This window comes from Vulpes vulpes, chromosome 15 (genome assembly GCF_048418805.1).
Source record: "Vulpes vulpes isolate BD-2025 chromosome 15, VulVul3, whole genome shotgun sequence".
NCBI lineage: Eukaryota > Metazoa > Chordata > Mammalia > Carnivora > Canidae > Vulpes > Vulpes vulpes.
In genome coordinates, this window is record NC_132794.1 from 85,118,479 (window position 1) to 85,141,362 (window position 22,884).

At 43.4% G+C, this 22,884-nt stretch overlaps 1 protein-coding gene across 3 annotated transcripts in view; it reads right to left on the bottom strand.

Moving 5' to 3' along the window:
* MYOF (myoferlin) overlaps positions 1-17,735 on the bottom strand; it is a 142,349-nt gene extending 124,614 nt beyond the window's left edge. For 2 of the 3 annotated variants that reach the window (XR_011997511.1, XM_025990771.2), the window contains exon 1: positions 17,091-17,735. Coding sequence is in view for 1 of the 3 variants with exons in the window: in XM_025990771.2 (XP_025846556.1) it covers positions 17,091-17,178 (88 nt within the window). In the remaining 2 variants the exon portion in view is untranslated. Of the gene's footprint in view, positions 1-16,945 lie in introns of all 3 variants that reach the window. The other variant, XM_072739533.1, reaches the window with a different exon arrangement.
* Positions 17,736-22,884: the final 5,149 nt, after the last annotated feature.

A 22,884-nucleotide genomic window follows, 5' to 3' on the forward strand; every position in this document is an offset into this window, starting at 1 on the left:
CTGCATGCCAACCTCTGAATGAGGTTTTCAGAGAAGTGAATAAGCATTCCTTGCCAAGCCACCCCGCCCTATTGCAGAGCCATTTCCTTTGCTGTGCGCCTGCTGCACAGTGTGCTGGACCCTAAGGGACAAGGCTGCCGAGATCACCAGACCTCCTAGGATCAGACTGCTACGACCCCACTATGAGGGCTCCTGTGGTCGCTCATTTTATCTGTCACTCCGAGAGGCTATGTGCCACTTGTTTGGTCAAACTCTAGCTGTTACCGTAAAGGTATTTTATAGATGTGATTAACATTTGTAATCATCTTTAAGTAAAAGAGATTATGTTCCATAATGTGGATATACCTCATCCAAACAGTCCAAAACTAAGGTTTCCTAGGGAAGATGTTCCTCCAGACTGGAACAGAAACCCTACCTGAGAGGTGCCTGGGTGGCTCAGTCAGTTAAGTGTCTGCCTTCAGTTCAGGTCATGATCTCAGCCCCTGTATCAGGGTCTCTGCTTAGCAGCCAATCTGCTTCTCTCTCTTGCTCTCACTGTCTCTCAGATAAATAAATAAAATCCTAAAAAAGAAGAAAGAAAGCAAGAAAGCAAGAAAGCAAGAAAGCAAGAAAGAAAGAAAGAAAGAAAGGAAAGAAATCCTGCCGAAGGCTCCAGCCTGCTGGCCTGCCCCACAAATTTCAGATTTGCCAGTCCCTATAATCACATGAGCCAATTCCTTAAAATAAGTCTCTCAATCCCCTTCTCTGAACACACACGTGCACACATACACACACTCTACAGGTTCCATTTCTCTGGAAAACGCTAAAACAAGGAGCAACACCAAGTTAGTAATAGTAATCTACAATGGTAACACTTTTTCAGTGCTTCCAAAGACACCCCATCTCCCTGATCCTTGCACTCCTGCAAAAAAAAACACAGGAGTTGGCCCAGTTCTTCAGACTAGACTTTCAAATCAGTAAACTCTCCAATTCTTTGAACTGTTATCTCAGAGAGACACAGGCTCAACTACTGAGTTCAGAGTCCCTCTTGTGTACCCCGCAGAATTTAGACTAGATGATCTCTAAGGCTTCTTCCAGGTTTTGTGGATCATGTGCCTTATGAAGTCCCTCAAGTCCTCACTGGCTAGATTGCTATATCTTACTGACATGACCCCAGGAGCAGTGGGGGTGCCATTTACAAAGCTCCCCTAAGAACTTAGCTTTTTGGTAGGCAAAGTAGAACAACAAGATCTCTAGGTCCAGCCATGCATCTAAACTTGACCTTCCATTTAGGAATACCTCTTCATTTTCTCAGGGTCCCAGGTTATGGCCCCTTTGTCTTATGGAATATTCACAGACAAATACAAAATCACCCACTATATGGCCTAGAATATCACAGGTCCCCTGAAGCCATTCATGCATGACTAACAGTCATTAAGTGCTCTGAACTAGTCACTGTTTCCAGTGCTTTTCATGGAGTGTCTCATTAATCTTCACAACTACCCTAAAAGGTAAATTCTATTATGATCATCCCCAATTACAAAAGGAGAAACCATGACACGGAGAGGTTAAGCAATTTGTCAGAGGTCACACAGTTAGGAAGTGGTGGAGCTGGGATTCAGACTCCAGTAGACAGAGACACAGAACAGTTGCCTGAGTCGGAGGATTAAGACCAGACAGTGACTCCTTGAAGGCTGGAATTGTATTTTATTAATATTGTTATTTCACTCAGAGTAATTTCTCCATGATTTGAGTGAATTGAACTTCATAAGCTCATGGAAGTATTACTACTAGGGTAACTTTAATAATTAAGTGAGGAAATGAATAGCAAGTGCTCAGCACAGGGCCTAACACACAGAAAGCACTGAACTAATAGGAGCTATTAATTTTCACTATGGCACCTAGGCAGCATGCCCTGTGTGCCCCCACAGACTTTCCCAGACTGTGGAGTCTCCCTGGAGGGCAGGGTCCAGTGACCAGAGAAAGAGCCCTGTTACGCTAGGCACAGCCCTGCTGGAGCACTTCTCTCACATGGCTCTGTTCCAGAACTCGCAGGCCTGCCTGGAGCAGCTGGCATAGGGGCAGTGGCTGCTCATCCCTGGCAGTCAGTCTGGCAGCCACCAGCATCTGGGAGAATTTTCACAGTAACTGGAGGGCAGGGAAGGTCCAGCAGGAGACTCCACCACCCTCAGGACCTAGAGGGACCTAGGGGGAGCACAGAGACATATGGCCCATCCAGTTCTACCCAGCTAAAGGTGTATTTCTGACTTTTTGCTTTCTAACCCTGGCTGCCCTACTGCTCCAGGATATGTTGTCAAACGGGTTCTGGGGAAGGCATTTTAGCCAAATGGCAACTATGATACAAAGCAAGGCTGTTCTGTACATTTCTGAAATAGTCACTGATACTCCTGATAAACAGAAACAAAAGGCACACAGGGTTACTGCTCTGCTTTCCATGCCCCACGCCCCACTGGCCTCTGCAGATGCCCTTACAGGCACACAAGCACTTAAAACCAAATCCTCCAAGGGAACTGAAGTGAAGCCCAGTCAATCTGAACAACCCATACAGAGTCTACTTCCTAAAAGCTGACCCTGAGGGTGGTTGTGTTCCAGCTCTGCCAACTGCCAGGACTGCAGGTGAAGGGCTACCAGGCAGGACAGGCATCTGGATTGGCTGTCTCGGTGGAGAACTGAATCGTGTGACTCTTGGGCTTGTTTATTTTGCATGTGAGCATCCATTCTGTGCCAGGCACCTTATTTTTCTTCTTCTCTTTTTTTCAAAAGATTTATCCATATATTTGGTGGTGAGGTGGGGAGGAGGAAGAGAGAGAGAGAGAGAGAGAGAATCTCAAGCAGACTCTCTGCTGAATGCAGAGCCCAGTGGGGGCTTGATCCCATGACCCATGAGATCATGACCTGAGCAGAAACCAACAGTTAGAGGCTTAATCAACTGAGCCACCCAGGTGCCCCAAGTGCCAGGCACTTTAAACACTATCATGTCTAATCCTTAAAACGGAGGTATTAGTATTGCTGTTTTATGGATAAGAAAACTGAGTTAGAGAGATGTTAAGTGACTTGATCACACAGCCAATAAGTGGCAGAGCTGGGCTGCAGCCCCACATCTGCCTCATTTCCAAACCTGTACTCTTAACCTCTACCAAGGGCTGAGATGCCAGGTGACCTACTATGTTTTCACCACTTACCATCTGTGTGACTTTGAGCCAGTTATCCAACTCTCCATATACATTTCTTCATTAATAAATATTGGTACCTAATATCCAGGAATAAGAGCTACCATTCACAGGGCTCATAGTACACCAGGCAATCTTCTAAGGGCTTGGTATAGGTTACCTGTTACTATTAGCATCCATATTTTGAGGCGTAATGCAACTAAGCTGCTTGTGCAGGGTCTCCTGCTAGTAGGAGACAAAGCCAGAATTTGAATGTTGGTGTTCTGGCTCCTAGCCTTTTAACCTCTCCTTCCTCTGCCTGGTATGTTTCTGAGACAATTTGCTAGAGAATGAATGAAGGCTGGTACTTGGCAAATTCACTTCCACCCCAGCTTGAGGAGATGGAGAATTCCTAGTATTCCAGAAGGGCCTTCCAAGGCCTGAGTACCCTGTAAATGAGGATGAAGACACCCACCTTGCATGGCTGTACTGAGGATCAGATGAGGAAACGTGAGTGTCTAGGACATAGGGGACACTCTTTTGTGTTGGATCAGGATCAGAATCATAAACTACCTCCATCAGACAATATGAAGAGGATCCAGTTCCTCTGCCCTCCCTGATTCCAAGAGATAGTATCAAGAGAAAACAAAATAGAGAAAAGAATTTTGAAAATAAGCACAAAGCCTGAGTCAAAATCTTAAGAATTCAATTCCATACCTTTTAGGCAACAAATTTCTAGTTGAATTATGTTGAGCCTCAGACCCCAGTGTCCCATACTAAAATAATCTCTTTAAGTGGGATTTTTGCCATCACCAGCAGTTTAATCTACTGCCCCCAATTCTCCTGCCTGTACTGGGGATGGCTTTGACCTCTGGGCTCTTTAGCGAGCTCGGCTGGTCAGCTGCCTCAGGTAGGAGGAAGAGCTAGGAATCAGTGTCCAGGATGGAGATGGAAGTAGACTTAACCAAGAGAGATGCCAAGCACAGAGAAAGCCAGACACACATACAGCAATGGGAACTTAGTCTCAGGACTGGGGTTCTAGTCTCTCCTTGCCTGGTCCTACTGACCAGCTTTGGCTGCTCCTGACCCCTCTGAAGCTCCATCTCCTCATCTGATAAATGAGTATACACAATCTGTGCCCTGGACCCCTGCTACACTTGTTGTGAAGGGTGGCTGTGGGTCAATCCCAGGGCAGGGCTTTCCACACTGTAGGTGCCCTGGTGGGCACCTTCCTCAAGCCGTGTCACACAAGGGAAGCCATCCTAACATGTCCAGCACACTGGGACAAACCAGAGGGGCATCTGGAGCCCCAGACAAGACCTCTGAGGCCACCAAAGGTGTCAAGTCCACAGGCACCAATGCCCCAGGCCCTGGCATTGCTCTGGCTAGATGCCCTCAGGGCTGATTTTGCCCAAGGAAATACAATGAGAAGGAGACGGAGCCTGGATGTCAGCCACAAGGTCTGAGCTCGGAGCCGAGCCAGTCTGTGTGCATTACCCTCGGTGGGCTGAAAGTATACAGGGGCCGAGACGTGGGGGGGGGGGGGGGGGGCTCCTCACGTCGGGGTGTTACAGTCTCAGCGGGGGGCCTGTATGTCCCTGCTCTGACTTGAACCTCTTGCCGGACCTTGACCCAGGCAATCCGCCCTCCCCACACCCATAGAAAGAAGAACTTCAACTATAAAAAGACAGACTTCATTTTTTGGTGAGAATTAAGTGAATATATATGTAAAGCACTTGTTGTACTTACTAGCTCTCATCATCAATATAATCTGCAAGTAACAAAATTTTAAAAAGTTTAAATTTTCCAAGAGTTTAATCTACTACCCCCAATTCTTCACTACTCTGAAGTCACTGACCTCTGGCTGCATTTACAGCCAGGCTGTGAGCTGCATGCGAGCAGGGGTGAGTCTGGCTAGTTCCTCGCCTGATTTGCAGTGCTGAGCACAGAGCCTGACAGAGTACACTCCTGATCAACATTTTTTTAATGAATTTGTGTTTGAGAGAAGCAGTAGGGAGACACAGCAGCAAATGAGAGAAGGGAGGGAGACAGGGACAGTTCAGGCAGTGATTTCTGCCAATGGGGACAGGCAAGCAAAAAGAAAATTTTTTATTTTTTAAGAAGGAAAAAGAGATGAGGAAAAGGATTTTTTTTTATGTGTAAAAAATAAAATTAAAAAAAATTAAAAATAAATGTGTAAGTTGTGCTATTGGGTTGTAAAAGAGGATGAAGGTAATACACCTGAGAGCTGAGGGGAGGCGAAGGAGACTCCCCTTGCCACTCAAATATTAGATTTTTAATTCTTTTCATGTAATACATTAGAGTTTTAGTCTCCACTAATAAAATGGCTCCGACTCGATTATCAGAGGAATGATTCACTGCTAAGCTATGTCAGCTCTGAGCTTCTGAGTCATGGCAAGTCCTAAAGGCTTTCATTACCCTGGGGAAACTCACTCCAGGAAGGCTAAGCTTTATTTTTCTTTTTTTTTAAGTTCTTGTGTTCTTGGTACATGTTCTTCCTCTCTCAGGTTGGGTCCAAATGATCCCCACACACTGAACAACTCAATCCACTCAGAGCACAAAGAGAGCGATCATAAATTGACTTGGTTGTTTCTTTGCCCATGCTGACCTCAGGCAATGCACATGGAGACTCTGCAATCAGTCCTCAGCTGAATCCTGACTGGTCCCTGCCTCAGTTTCTCCATGTGTAAAATGAATATGATAGTAAGACCTACTCCCTAAAAATGCCATGAGGATTAAATAAGACAATATGCAACAAGTGTGGGCACAGTGTAAGTGTTTAATAAATAGTGGTGGTGGTATAGCAAGTGGTTGGTCCTCAAGCTCTCTCCCTCTTAACCCACACATGCCAGAACCTCAGGAAGAACCAAGGAGCAATGAACACTTAAAGCATTTTCTATGTATGTGCTTAACTTTTATTTATGCTAAACTTTACTTATGCTATGTGATTGGGCTGCTGCCCATTTTGTAGATGGGACAACTGAGGTATGGAGAGGCTGGGCAGCTGTGAGTGAGAGGAGGTCCTGGGCTCCTCACCACTATGGCTGTCCTCCTGCTATCTGTGCTACATGTAGCTGTGTACATCTAAATGAATGAAAATTAGAAAATATTAAAAAATTCAGTTCCTCAAATCACACTGGCCACATTTCAGTGATTAGCAACCATGTGTGGCTCGGGGCTACCATAACATACAGGGCAGATCTCAACCATCTCCACCACCCTAGAAGTTTCAGTGGATGGTTCTGAACTAAATAATTGAGCACACAAATAAATGACTGCTGAATGAAGTAAATAAAAATGAGTAAAACAGTATTTTATTTTCACCAAACTGACTAGTTGTTTTGACAAAATATGAACCCAACCTAGACCTGTTTTCTAGTTCATAGCTTCACCTTGGGAAAGGAGAGCATAAAAGTCTGGCATCAGCTGTCCTTGTTTGATTTGCAAACTTCTTATTTCCTTAGTCCTTGACCTAGACCATTGATTTTTCACTTTGCTACATGCAAAGAGAGCCAAACTTCAAGAGGTGAGGTCACAGTAAATATCTATTTTTTTTAAGTTTATTTATTTATTTATTTTTAGTAATCTCTACATACAACGTGGGGCTCAAATTCACGGTAGAGCCAACAGGCTTTAACAACTGAGCCTGCTGGATACCCCTGTAAACATCTATTTTTAGTCCAAGTACGTTAAATACATCATCTCGTTGGACTTGTATAACCTTCAGAGGTAGGTCTTATGCCCACTTTACAGCTGGGAAGACTGAGATTCAGAGAACTTTCTTGCTATTAATAACAGCAAAGCCCTACTATCATGGTCAGAGGTAGACTGGGGCTCCCCTGCCTTCCAGCTCCCTTTGGGATGCAGCTTAAAGGATCCCAACCAACCAGTGGAAATTCTGAAGTATTCAAGATCAGTTTTGTAGTTTGTGGGCAGGCAGATCTGGTCCCTCAGGCCTGTGAGACCATGACCATTACTGGTAAGACCGCTTGACCCCTCAATTCACCATTGACCCCCTGAACTCAGGACTGACCTCCTGAACTCAGGAAACTGGTAGAAGTTTCTGCCTATCAATTTCATCTTTTAGAAGCTAACTAATGAGGGGTGCCTGGGTGGCTAAGTCAATTAGGTGTCTTTGGCTCAGGTCATGACCCTGGGGACCTGGGATCAAGTTCTGCATCAGGCTCACTGCTCATCGGGGAGCCTGCTTCTCCCTCTCCTTGCCACTCTGCCTACTTGTGCACTGTGTGTGAAATAATCATCTTTAAAAAGAAAAGGCAGCTAACTAATGAATTGCTAAAACAAGAAAAGAAACATCTGAGGATCTGTAGCAAATCAACCAGAAAGTACCCAACAGTTACCTCAGTTTCACTATAATGTCAAAATCCTTCTCTGAATATTCATCCCAAGCCCTAATAAAAGGAGCCTCCCACATCTTTGGAATTATTTCCATGGTCTCCTTATTTGTACAAATCGAGGATGACATTGAGAGGTGACTCCACATGATGTAGTCTCTGTCTATAACTCACTAAGGAAGGGACCCACTTTGGTCTGGTAACATGACCTGAGTGAATGAGGTGAGGAACTAGATCCATTCATTCAATAACTATTGGTCACCTACCACCTGCCAAGCACTAAGCTAGGTGCTAGGGAAAGAGACAACAATCCCTGACATCATGAAGCTTACTATCTGATGGTTAGGCAGACAGAAATCAAGTAAGTCAGCAAATATGTAACTGTGTATTCCAATAGGAGCCATGAAGGAGTACACAATGTTAGGAAAAACATATACGGAGGGTTAGGACTTCTGGTTCCAGCCCTGCCCTGGGGAGCCCAGACCAACCGGAAGACCTAGCACTGCAGGAGACCAATTTCCCATCTGCCTTCAGCTCTGCCATAGCTCTTGGCATGACCTTGGCCACGCAGACGTCAGAGAGCCAGGCTCCACTGGCTAGCTGGCCATCTGCCTCTCTCAGGCTGCTGCTGGGCCTCCGCCAGGCAGGCTTCTCATCACAAAAGGGCTGCCTTGCTGCCGGCCACTGAGGCTGAAGAGTACGCTGCAGACAGCTTCACTCTGAGTTACTGAGGTAAGTGTGAGCTGAAAATCCAAATCAACAGAGAGTTACTAGGAATCTACTATGTTCACATCCATCAGGATGATGATAATGAAAACAAAACCACACCAGAAAATAAGTGTTTGGCAAGGATGTGGAGAAATTGCAATCCTGTACGCGGCTGGTGGGAATGTTTGTAAAATCATGCAGTCGGTATGGAAAACAGTGAGGTGGTGGCTCAAGACATTAAACATAGAATTGCCACATGACCCAGAAATTCCACTTCGGGCTTTACACCCAAAAGTATTGAGAACTCAAGAAGAGTATTTGAACGCCCATGTTCAAAGCTACATTACCCATAACAGCCAAAAGGTGAAGCAATCCAAGTGCCCATTGACGGGTGAATGGATAAACAAAATGTGGCAGGTACATACAGCCACTGTAAGAGGAGAAAAAATTCTGACACATGCTACAATGTGGATGAACCCTGAGGATATTATGCCAAGTGAAATAAACCAGTCACAAACAGATAACAATCATATGAGGTCCACAGTCAAATTCACAGAGAGAAAACAGAATGATTGTTGCTGGGGGCTGGGGGTGGGGGTGGGGGATGAAGAATTATTATTGAATAGAGTACGGAGTTTCAATTTGAGAAGTCAGAAAAAGTTCTGGGGACTGAAGGTGGTGATGATAGTACCATGAATGTGCTTAATGCTACTAACCCGTACACTTAAAAATGGTTGCAATGGTAATGTTTATACCATATACATTTAACCACATTTAACCACAAGTAAAACAATAGCAACAAAGAACCTATCATGTGCCTGGTGGAGAAGTTACAATGCACTGTCACAAATGAATCAGGCATTGGCTCTGCCTTGACCTGCTTGTGCCCCACAGCTACCAGGCATCCGATTTCCTGATCTAAGCCTGGACCACCCCTTAGATGTCCCCCAGGATTTTGATGCCCCACCCCAGCAGTGGAGGGAAGGAGTGGGGGCACAAAGAGGAGAGGAAGTGGGTGTTTGCCATACAACTACAGATGGTCTCTGATTTGGGATGATACAATTTAATTTTTCAACTTTATGATGGCCCAAAAGCAACATGCATTCAGTAGAAATGAACTTTGTAGTTTGAATTGGGATTTCCTGGGCTAGCGCTATGCAGTATGATACACTCCTGCATGGTGCTGGGCAGGGGCAGTGAGCCACAGTTGCCAGTCACCCACACAATCACAACTGATACACTTACAACCATTCTGCACCCGTACAGCCATTCGGTTTTTCACTTTCCATATAGTATTCAATACATTACATAAGATATTCCTGTAATAAGTATCTTTATTCTTTATTACATATATATATTCTTTATTATAAAACAGGCTTTGTGTTAGATGATTCTGTCCAGATAATGTCGGCTAATGTAAGTGTTCTAGGTATATTTAAGGTAGGTTCAGCTAAGCTATCATGTTCCATAGGTGAGGTGTATTAAATGTATTTTCAACTTATGATATTCTCAACTTATGATGGGTTTATTGGGATGTAACCCTACCATAAGTCAAGGAAGATCTGTATTATCTGCCAGACACTATGATAGTGTTTTAGATATTTTATCATTGTTGATCCTTACAATGTCCCTATGAGGTATGTATCATTCTCCTCATTTTATAGACTAATAAAGACTCAGAAAAAAAATATTTAGTTCCCAATGGCAAATTCAAGAGTGAAACTTAGTCTGCCCAGTCCAAAGCTCATCACTTTACATGTATCATGTTGTTTACTAAAAGAGGCTCTTTTAGGGGATAGAGTGCGGTTGTTCAGAGAGTAACTTAAAGATGGCAAAGCAGGTCAAATGCCCCAGCTGGAGGGAGGCAGGCCAGAGAGTTGATGGTCTAGGTCTCAAAGCTTATCCTGTGTAGTAGAGGCATCTGGGATACCTGCCTTATGCATCTGTATCTCTTGGCACAGCTAATTGGACCAGGGGTGAACACCTGACCCAAACTGAGCCAACTGGTATTTTTCTCTCAAAGAGCCCTACTAAGAGACACTGAGATTATAGGAGATATAAGATCTGGACCAGGTCACCACTATAGTAAACCAATGCCCCATGCATGCTGCCAACTGCAGGGAAGCAGGAGTAAGAGACTCCATGAAGGCTGTCACTGTGCAGGGAAGAAGAGAGGCATGAGACCCCATTGTCCCTAGGGGAGAGAGAGTGAATGCCACCCTGCTTGACATGATTCTGACTCCTGTAGGACCCATGATTTAGATTCTGGGAGATTTCTCTCTAGCTTGGGGGGGAAAAAAAAAGAAGAAGAAGAAAAAGAAAAAAACCACACTTTATTTAAGTAAGCTTGTGGGTATGTGTTCCTTGCAATTAAGCAATTGCTGGCCATGACACATCACCTTCCAGGTGGGACAACCGGGTAGGGCGAGAAGGACTTTATATGAATGAGATCACAGCTCAGCTTGGTTAGAAATGTTCTCCATTGGCCTTTGGGAAAACAGCAGAATTTGTCTTCCCAGTCACTTTCTATTTCTCTGCCTTTCTTTTCCCTCTTGGTGGGCATCTTCCCTCCTATCCAGGTAGCTCATGTTCTCATACTGGCCTCCTGCAGAGCAACCCCAACTCAATCCTGAACTCACCTACAGGGTACCACCCCCCCCCCCCCGCCCCCAGCTGGGAGGAAGGCAGTCTGATGTCCCATTTTTATAGAGGAGTGTGAGGAAGGGTGACCCAATGAGCCAGGCTGCTTTCTCAGTAACTTTTATGTTAGTTTCTTCCTTCTCATTCTAGCCCTGGGATGAACTCCCTCTGTCCTGCAAAGCTTTGTTTCAACCAGTAAACCTTCTGTTTCGTCACCCTGACTAGTACTAATCCAGTCTTCACAATGCTGCCTAGTGTCTCCCCACTAGTTTGTGAGTAAAGTGCAATCCCTAGCCACACTAGATTACCCTCTGTCAGCCTCACAACACAAGCTCATGGCTCCCTGGCCTTCCTGTGCTGTTTCAAAGCCTGGCATGTCATCCTCCTCCTGGCATTTCTGTGAAATTTCCTCATCCTTTAAGACCAAGGCACTAATACTTCCCCACCAAGCATATTTCTCCTCCGTCTGCTCTTACACTATAAATCTATACGTCTTTTCTGGTTCATATCTCATTCTTGTGTTCTTACTAGCTGATTTCCTAGGCCTACGAGACCAAACTGTGCTAATATATTTTTCTAGACTTATTCCTCATGTGCTCTCTGGTGCTTGGAGATCTCCATTAAAGCAAATGTTATCAAATGGAGGAAGTAAGTTAGGAGTTCCCATGTGCAATTTCTTATGTATATTCATTTAATCCTCAAAAAACCCTGCAAGGTAAATGTTATTAAGAACACTAAGCCAAAAATTTTAATTCATTTGCCCATGAGCACAGAGCAAGCAAAGGATGAGAAATGGGATTCTTATTTAGGACCCCCTGACCCCAAAGCCCAGGGCCTTTGCACTGGAATGCCCAATAGGCGTTGTAACCTATCACCTAATGCTAAGTTAGCTGAGGAAGTTTAAGGTGCCCGCCATCCAAGCAGTTGTGGCTCAGAGCCGCTCAAAGCACACCCCTACTCAACAGGACAGTTGTTCAATAGAAATTACACCAAGGATAGGCGATCATTGCCATTTCATGGTACATGCATTATTATGCCTTATAGACCACTGCACAGTTTGTATATGAATTTTCAACATAAAAGCTTCACATTTTCTTTGCAGTATCAAGAATGCAAAAAAGTACTACAACATCGATTTGGGTAGCACATGCTAGGAACTGGCTATGCTCCGCATTCAGGAATGTGCAGGGGTGCCTGGCTGGTTCAGTCAGAAGACCATGTGACTCTTGACCTCAGGGTCATGAGTTTGAGCCCTACGTTGGGTGTAGAGATTACTTAAATAAATAAACTTAAAAAAAAAAAAAAGGAATGTGTAAAGTGACCTTTTCTTTGCCAAGCTTCACTCACAAACTACCTTAGAGAATAATCAGTTTAATTCTTCCTGAAAGAAGGGAGATTGGCAGACTTCTGGTGATCCCTTTCAGGACCAAGAATCAATTATTTTATTGCACTAAGCTGTCTCAAATCTCCTGCCAGCTCTTGCCTCCATGGTTAACATCTGAAATGTTATTCAACATCAATGATATGCTAGGGGTTGCAGAGGATATAAAATCTCATTCCTTTTTGGCAGAGCTGAATCCCCCTGGGATGGAGAAACCCACCAGTAAACCCAAACCAGAAAAACACCAGCAACTTTGGGCATGACTGGAGGGCATGCATGTAAGTAAGAGATGTTGTAGAAGAGGAGAAGAAAAACAAACCATGTTAATTCATTTTTAAAAGGCATTTGTGGTTTTGTAAATGACTGAGAGCCTGTAAAATGTGCCTTTGGGAAGTATACCTCTGAGAGTTCCCATGCTTCATTCAATAGAGTGGGACCACTTTCCCTAGGTGGTGATTCTCTAAGCTCTGTACTCCCGGAAGTGAGGGAAATGACTCCGTAGATCAAACAGTTCTGCTTTCTTGAGTGTTTAATAAATGCAAGACAGTGGTTCTATGAGAGTACCAGCATCATAGCATGATTGTCAGTTGAGCCTCTAGGAATCTTCTTGTTAGTCCTATGGTGCATCTGGGTAAACCAAGTCACCACGTGGGCTGCTCCACAGGTGCCTTCATAGATGACAGTGAATAAGACCCACTGGCTCTTTCCCCCATCATGCTTCATCCTACTTAAATAGAATTTCATAGCTTTTCTGCTTATTTAAAAGGTCATTTTAAAATATTTAACTATAAATTGTCAAAGAGCAAATTAAATTTTGCTAAAAAAGTCAGAAAACTTTCTGTTGCATAAACCCCAGCCTCAAGGGACCCCTCAGATCTACTCCCCTTCAGATAAGCCATTAAAACTCCATTTTTCAAAAGATGAAAAAGAAAGCATTCTTAGAGAGGTCAAGTGGTTTCTTAAGATTACAAAGTTGATAAGCTCTTTGAAAGGAGGTCCCAGAAATATCTAGGATTTCACTCCAAAAACATGTTCAAATGAAATAACAGGCATCTGTAAAAACAGGTAATAATATATGATAATTATTTGGTGACCATCTGAGTAACAGTCATTTCACAAGGCAATGATGTACACAAGACCAGAAGGGAAAATTCTGGCTGATGGAATGGGCGATAGCATAAGGACAGAAGGAGAAAAATGTGATTACTGGAACAATTATGCACCCTAGGAGCTGGACGTTTCATATGAATGCAATGTTGCCACATTGTAAAAGCACAGAAATATTAAGGACTGCAAGAAAATTCCCTCTCAATCAATCTAATGCTAAGAGATTTGACACCAAAGCAAGAGATGAGCTAAAGGGAAAATGGAAATCCTTGGCAATTGCCAGCAAATCTTCTTTAAGCGAAAAAGGGAAAAAAATCACCACAACCCAAAAAGGCAATAACAACAAAAAAGAGAAACTGTCCTTCAGAAACGCACATGTTCACAAAGACATGCACTGTAAGGGGCACCTGGGTGGCTCAGTCGGCTAAGGATCTGACTTCGGCTGGGATTGTAATCCAGGGTCCTGGGATGGAGCCCTGCATTGGACTCCCTGCTTAGCAGGCTCCTTGCCTGCTCCCCCTGCTTGTGTTCTTTCTCTCTCACTCAAATAAATAAATAAACTTTATAGTTTTTTAAAAGATACACACTGTAAGAATGTGCACTACAGGGCACTAACAGGGAGTCGTTGCAACAACTTTCATATTTATACCCAAAAGTCAAGAAGGATTCAAATCAAACTGTTCTGAGTAGTTATTCCTAGGTAATAAGAGTGGCTAGAAAGAAAGAATAGGAGGAACGTGATCTTCTATTATATTATATTGTATTTTTTAATTAATAAATGTCTTAAATATTATTTTGAAACTAATCTCAGCCAGATTCAGCTTCATGGCCTGGCTTTCTGCATGGAACTCAAGAAAGAATGGCCACTTCAGGCTTGCAGGTGCTCTGGCCTGAAGAGTCAGAGCTAGTGCACCGCAATGATGCAAAAAATCAAATAAGCTTAATGGTCTTCATAATCTACTCCTGCACTGTGAAACATCCATGACATTCTCTCAACAGGGACTCAACTCCCAATTCCTCCTGGTTCCTACCAGGTCCTATGAAGTTCTGTAGTCAACCTCAGGAGAGGCTGGAACACAAAAGACTGAGGTCAACCTGAAACCAGTTGGTTGGCAGCACAGCAGCTCCTCTACTACAGAGTAATTTCAGTTTCAAGGGGCCTTGGGGTCTATACAGCCATCACCCCTAATGCCCATCACTTGGACATTCTTCTTACCACCTTGGAGTTAGAGAAGTGGCTTTTGCCCAACCTTACCATTTTATGTACTCAAAAGTTGGACTTTTACACATTTCAGTAAACATAGGGGCTTTCCTTCATCTTCTCTTAGGGCCTTTGACATCTCACTCTCCACACTCTACTTCTCAACACTGCACTGTGAAGTGCATTTAGCTTCACTGTAATAAGTATGCTGAGTTCTGTCCACACTTAATGTTACTTAGTTATATACAGTGCTCAAGACTGGGAAGCACACCTGGAAAGAATCTGCCATCACCAGTGTTTAAAATTAGGAAAGAGACTGAGGGGAAGAAATAGGCCACTTCTGTTACTGTGCTCCTGTCCCTAAGGCTCTGCCTTCCACATCTTGGTGAGAGTGATAAAATGATAGAAGTTTATAGCCAGAAGGAGCCTCAAGGAGATCAGTTCCCATCATTCCACAGCTGAGAAACTAGAGCCCTGGGTGGTAACTTTGGGTCATTTAGGAAACATCAGCTAGAGTATGGGCGTTCCTATTCTGAGCTCAGAGTTGATTCTGCTGTCAAGTTGCTTGTTAGGTGAATGAATGACCTCACTCCCCAGTTTGCACAACCAAAGTAGACTAGAAAAGAGACTAAAGTTTAAATGATCTAATAACTATAATTGTTTGGAGAGACTGCATTTGCCCAGTCTAACTGAAGTTTTCCACTTTCAGCTGAGAACTTATGTTGATAGCTTCAGGCATATTTTTAGTCATTTAAAAGTTTTGACCAGGGGCAGCCCCGGTGGCGCAGCAGTTTAGCACCGCCTGCAGCCCAGGGTATGATCCTGGAGACCTGGGATCGAATCCCACGTCAGGCTCCCTGCATGGAGCCTGCATCTCTCTCTGCCTCTCTCTCTCTCTCTTTGAATAAATAAACAAATAAATCTTTTAAAAATAAAAAAAAATAAAAGTTTGACCAATGCATATACGTTCCAAAAAATTTTAAGTCAGATTTCAATTCAGTGTTAAATTCTAATTCCTCTATGATCTGTATGACTTGTATCACATAATGACATTACCAAGTTGAATCTGATATACTTTTACATGTCTTTACGTGTCAGTGGTGAGGGTACAAACTCTTTACGTTAAGTCCCTATTACGCAATTACTTCAGGGAAAAACAAAAGACTTGCAAGCAACTAATACAGGTAAGGGAACATTGTCATAACATGACTACATGATATTCACTAACCAGATTCTCAAACCACGGTGTCCTTTAAGAATTGAACTTTTGCCTTCTAAATTTGTTTTTTTTTCTTTTTTTCTTTTTTTAAACTAAACAATCATTTGACGGCTTTAGGTTTCATTTCTTTCATCTTGCTCATCCTTATAAAGAAAGGTTGGAGAAGAGAAATAGATAAAATAGACAAAAGAAAGGAAAAAGGCAGAGATAAACCAGAAACTGGAAGGGAGAAGTAGTTGCTTGGTTCCTGGAGGAAGCGAGAAATGTTTGAGGTGTGGTCAGAGGCGTGGTCAGGAACTCTGTGCCCATCAAGGCTCCTACTTTCTCTGTCTTCCCCCACGGCTCTCATCCCTCCTGCCAAGAAGTGAGCTGGCAATCTTACCAGTGACCCTGAACAAACAGAAAATGATAAAGCTCCTAAACTCAGATATTGACACATCACCCAGGCCAAAACTGGAATCACTTACAACGCTTGGGAGTGAGCCCTCACACGAGCCACTCCTGCCCCCTCCGCTGCAATTCAGCCTCCTAAAAGAATAAACTTTTGGAATTACAGTAGGCCTTTTAAAGATAATTTAGTCTAAACCCTGCTCACAGTTTTTACCGAAAAGAGGACTGACATTCGGAGAAACGAGGTCATCTGCCCAAGGTTTTTCAGCAAAACCAAAGTAGATGTGCAAACTACAGACTTGTTTCGTCCAGAGCTCTTTCCTCTGTGAGCACTTTAGAAGCTATGGAACACACGCTCTCCCAGTCGGGAAAGATGAAGAGCAGTTACAAAACGGCACAAAACAATGTGAAAACAGACGAATCCGAAATAATAACTTCACTGCAGCTTCCAGAAGCCCGGTGACAAGCTGCGGTGAGGGGGCTGTTGTGGGGAGTACTGGCGCTTGGAAAAACTTAACTAGCACTTTTCCCTCTGTCACCGACTTTTCAAAAGCAGAGACGGTAAAATTGCACACCAGACGGCCCACACTAACTTTGATCCCACGCAGGCCTCTTTGAGGCTTCTAATTTTAGGACCCATCTACAAATCTACAAATCCCTACCCGGGTTTACAGAAATCACATTTTTAGAGTTCACACATCCGGTCATCGTCTGCGTCTCAAAACCCCGGGGAAGCTGAAATGCCTCCCGTAGGATTCGGTCCTCTCCCCTCACCTGCACAGGTACGGAGCCAGCTGAAGCCAGAGAGGCTTTGCCTTCTCCGTGGACCAAGCGCCGACTGTCAAACCAGTGGGACCCACGAGAACTTAGCATGATGCCACGCCAGGACCTGAGAAAAAAGAAGAACACGTTTCCTTACCCTTAAAAATGACAGAAACGATAGGATCCGGTTTCCCAAATTTCGTTTTCGGGATGTTGCTGGCGGACTCCACGATCACCCGCAGCATGGCTCGTCCTGCGCGCGGAGAGCAAGTCCCAGCCAGCGGCGCGGGGCCGAGCGGAGCGGAGGAGCAGAGCCGAGGAGCGGAGCGGAGGAGCCGAGCCGAGGAGCCGAGCCGAGGAGCGGAGCGGAGGAGCCGAGCCGAGGAGCCGAGCCGAGGGGCCGAGCCGAGGGGCCGAGCCGAGGGGCCGAGCCGAGGGGCCGAGCCGAGGGGCCGAGCCGAGGGGCCGAGCCGAGGAGCCGAGCCGAGCGGCCGAGCCGAGGGGCCGAGCCGAGCCGCGGCGTCTGCGCTGCAGCCCGGGAGCGCCGCGCGGGGCGGGGAGGGGGTGGGTCTCCGACCGGTTGCCGCCTGAAGGCGACGCGTGAACGGATGCCCAAAGTCCCGGGCCCCCGCACTCAGCAGCTGGGAAAGGTGGAGTGTCAAGGGCCCAGCCTCAATTCGCAACAATCATGTGCGACAAACGCAGCCGGCCTGGATGGGCGCCAGTAAATGCGGCCAGGTCGGGAGACCACCCCGACGCGGCCGCCTTTTAGCCCCAGATCGAGAAGCCGAATGGATTTGGCGTTCCGCCACCCCCTTTCGTTCTCTTCTGAGCTTCATGGAGTTTAGAAACTTTACTTCGTTGTGTTTGTTTTTGTTTGTTTGTTTGTTTGTTTTTTTACTTTTGCTGTTTCTTCTCATGCTGTTGAACACCTCCACTCAGCAACCACTTAGAAAAAGGTTTTAAAAAAATAAAGAAATCAGTTAAAGGGTGCCCCCTGTTGCATGACAGAGGGATAACTGAGTTTATTGTAAACCCATCCGGAGGGGGTAAATACGGGTTTGCAAAATTGGTGTATTGGGGCTGATCTTTTGCTTTATGAAAGGATTCAGCGTTGGATTTCTTTAAAAAAATCCTTAAGGAAAAAAAAAAAATCCTTAAGGGATGACAGCTGGGAACTTACGTTTTCCCGGTCCATCAAAAGCTGCTAACAGTCTTCAATGGAAATGGAGAATGGTTCTCCACTTTTTTTTCAGAGCTAACCCCCAGCAGTGTCTTCCTTTCCTTTGCTAAAGAAAAAAAAAATTCAGTGACACTTATTAAAGCACAATAAGGCTTTATTCAAGGGAAGGGGACCATTGCAACAGGTATAGGGACCCCTGCAATGTAGTGGAGAGAGATTGGGCTCATCTCCGAGTGCAGCATAAGTAAGTGGGAATTTATAGTCAGGGTGGGGGCCAGTGGATGCAAAATTACTAGAAAGAAATATAGGGGTCAGGGGGTTCTGGTTCAACAGACCTAACAGGATTCTTGTTGAAGGTAGATCAGGATGACCAGACATCAGTTGGGAGACCGGGAAGGATGAGAAACCCCATCAGGTATTAAGAGTGATCAGATATGGAGGGTGGGGGAGTGGTTTTGGTTTAACAAACTTTTACAAAGAAGTGCACAGATGGGCCCAGGGTGAAGCCTGACTACAGTTTGCTCAAACAAAGAATCTCTGTGACCTGGAGGGTGTATTAAGCAGTGTAGCCTGATGAGTAAGTTCGCAAGAGGATGCCTGGGGTTAGTAGCCAGCCAGACCTGAGTTTGGATCCCTGCTTCACCATTTCTGAGCTATGTAACCTTACAAGTTTCTAACCGACTCCCCCCATCTATAGTTATCTAATCTATGAACTAAAGTTAAAGGTAAAGGTGTCATAAGATAAAGGTCTTAGCGTGGGTCCTTGGCACAGAGCACGCACACTAAGGCACACACGTACACAACCAGAAGTTCGTGCTGGTATGTGATTTCATAGCATTTCCTGTAATGCAAGTTGGCTTTAAACCAGGATCTCACTGTGTTTCAGAAGAAAAGCTAAAAACTTAGGGTGAAGGAGCACAGTGTTTCCTTCCATTTTTGAACACACGACGGAAAAGACCACTTGTAAGCAAACACTTCAAGTGCATTGAAAAGGCATTGTTTATCTACAGGAATTCTGTGAGCTTCTCAACTGCTTATGTAATCAACAAATGGACAATACTATATAGATCATTGACTAAATGGACTATGTTAGACTAAATGTATTTAGACACACAGATTAAATAGTCTATATTTTGGTAGGATATAAGCAAAATTATGTTTATTTTGTTTGGCTGGTTTTCATTTCTTCTTTTCATTGTGAAATATATTACAGAAAAATTCTTAGAACATAAATGTGACAGTTTAACAAATGAACATCTAGGTCAAGATAGAGAACATTGCCACCACTTCAGAAGACCCTCCCATATGTATATCCACCTCCTTCTCCCAGAGATAACCACTATCTTGATTTTTACGGTAATAATTTCTGTTCTTTTCTTTATAGTGTTAACCCCCTTGATTATGACCTTCATATGATAACATGAGTTATTGTATATATTACATGAATTTTGTATACAGACATATACAAACCTCTGTATATAATACACATATACCTATATTCATATAGAATGAATTCTTTGCTATATTATGACTTTTGTAGAAATGGAATCAGTATGAATTGTTTTGTGTTTGGCTTCTCTTTCTCAACCTTACATTTTGACATCCATCCATGTAACTACTTTGTTTACTCTTTGCTATCTACCATTTCATTGTGTGAATACGCCACATTTTATTAATCCACTCTGCTTTTGATGAACATTGGATTATCCACAGTTTGGAGCTATTACAAAGAGGGCTACTGTGAACATGCTTCTGCATGTTTCCTGCTACAAATGTGCATGAGCACATTTAGGATCTAACCTAGGAGTGGAATTGTTGATACAATTGGAATTGTATCAAAGGGTACATGCATTTCTACAGAATTAGTGGGTATTTAAAAATGTTTTCCCCAATGGTCATACTATTTCAAGTTTCATGGGCAGCATGTAAAAACTTCTGCTCATCTAGGTGGTGGTGTTAGATTTTTCCATGCTTGCCCATCCGGTGACCTTGTAATAGTATTTCACCGGAGTTTTAATTTGCATTTTTCAGATTACTAACATGGTTGAATACCTTTTCATATTTACCTTTCTTGATTTGTGAAGTGCTTGTTCAAATCTTTTGCCATTTTTCCTATTGAGTTCTCTGTTTTTCTTACTGTTTTTGTAAGAGCTGTTTTATGTACTCTGAATGCTAGTCCTTTGTGGGTTGTAATTTTAATACAATTGAATTTATCAATATTTTCTTTTATGATTATTAAGAAAACCTTTTGAGCAGCCCGGGTGGCTTAGCGGTTTAATGTCGCCTTCACCCCAGGGCCTGATCCTGGAGACCCAGGATTGAATCCCATGCCTAGCTCTTTGCATGGAGCCTGCTTCTCCCTCTGCCTGTGTCTCTGCTTCTCTCTCTCTCTCTCTCTCTCTCTCTCTCTCTGTCTCTGTCTCTCATGAATAAATAAATAAAATCTTTAAAACAAAACAAAACAAAAACTTTTCCTACCTGGGATCATGAAGATATTCTACAATCTTATCTGGTAGAAGCATTTTGTTTAATCTTGCACATTTATTTTTTTTTAAGATTTATTTCTTTATTTTGAGACAGATGGGGGAGGGAAGGGGCAGAGGACAGGGAGAGAGACTCCTTAAGCAGACTCTCCCTTGAGTGCAGAGTCTATTGTAGGGCCTAATGTAGGGCCCAATCTCATGACCCTGAGATCACGACCTGAGCCAAAACCATACACTTAACTGACTGTGCCACCCAGGTGCCCCTCATCATGCACATTTAGATTTATATTCCACTTATAATTGAGTATATGTCATGTAAAGTCAGAGGTCACATTTCATTTTTTAAAAATATGGACATTCAATTGCTCTAGTACCATTTATTGAAAAGTTTGACCTTTCCCCAAATGTAGGTCATATTATGAGATGTGTAGATGTAAGCAAGTCTGTTTCTATGTTTCTGGAGGGTGGGAATGGGGGTCCATACTGGGGTGTCAGTGGAAAATAAACCAAAGTCTGACCTGATGGGGCTCCACAGCTAGCGGGGACCACATGCCAGGTCTCATGTGTCTATTTACTGCTCTTGGCAGAGAAAAAGAAATAGAAGAGAGGAGAGTCTTAGCAAAAAATCTAGATATGAAGAACAAAGTAACAGGGGTAGCAAATGGGGGTTAGTGGAAGAGAAAAGAAGATAAATTCATAATATCTTATTCCTATTCCATTTTTGCAGAATCTTAGATATTACCTAACAGTAGTTTTCAAACTGGCATGCACAGAGGGTCCATTGTTTAAGATCTCTTTGCTGAAGTACTTTGTTAAGAATTATTTCAGTTGATAACTAAAAGGATTTTTAGAGCAAAAGTACTATTTTTGGTAGTTTAATTACAGGGCTTTACATAGCAGTAGATGTTATTTTTTAAAAATTTAATATGTGGTATATTTAAATTTTGCTTCTTTAAAAAGGCACCGGTAGTGACTAAATCTAAATGGAGGGCAGGAGGGGACAAAGTATTTTATAACACTTGGCACCATTATATTGTCATTATTTAAGGCAATTGAGGAGCTAAATACAAAATAGGAATGAATCCAAACTTCTCCAACTCACTATGAACATATTCTAAAATATATCTAGAAAAAAAGACCAGACATCAAGACAGTGTGGTACTGGCACAAAAACAGACACATAGATCAATGGAACAGAATAGAGAACCCAGAAGTGGACCCTGAAATGTACGGTCATCTAATATTCGATAAAGGAGGAAAGACTATCCATTGGAAGAAAGACAGTCTCTTCAATAAATGGTGCTGGGAAAATTGGACATCCACATGCAGAAGAATGAAACTGGACCACTCTCTTTCACCATACACAAAGATAAACTCAAAATGGATGAGAGATCTAAATGTGAGACAAGATTCCATCAAAATCTCAGAGGAGAACACAGGCAACACCCTTTTTGAACTTGGCCACAGTAACTTCTTGCAAGATACATCCACAAAGGCAAAAGAAACAAAAGCAAAAATGAACTATTGGGACTTCATCAAGATAAGAAGCTTTTGCACAGCAAAGGATACAGTCAACAAAACTAAAAGACAACCTACAGAATGGGAGAAGATATTTGCAAATGACATATCAGATAAAGGGCTAGTTTCCAAAATCTATAAAGAACTTATTAAACTCAACACCAAAGAAACAAACAATCCAATCATGAAATGGGCAAAAGACATGAAGAGAAATCTCACAGAGGAAGACATGGACATGGCCAACAAGCACATGAGAAAATGCTCTGCATCACTTGCCATCAGGGAAATACAAATCAAAACCACAATGAGATACCACCTCACACCAGTGAGAATGGGGAAAATTAACAAGGCAGGAAACAACAAATGTTGGAGAGGATGCGGAGAAAAGGGAACCCTCTTACACTGTTGGTGGGACTGTGAACTGGTGCAGCCACTCTGGAAAACTGTGTGGAGGTTCCTCAAAGAGTTAAAAATAGACCTGCCCTACGACCCAGCAATTGCACTGTTGGGGATTTACCCCAAAGATTCAGATGCAATGAAACGTCGGGACACCTGCACCCCGATGTTTCTATCAGCAATGGCCACGATAGCCAAACTGTGGAAGGAGCCTCGGTGTCCATCGAAAGATGAATGGATAAAGAAGATGTGGTTTATGTATACAGTGGAATATTACTCAGCAATTAGAAACGACAAATACCCACCATTTGCTTCAACATGGATGGAACTGGAGGGTATTATGCTGAGTGAAATAAGTCAATCGGAGAAGG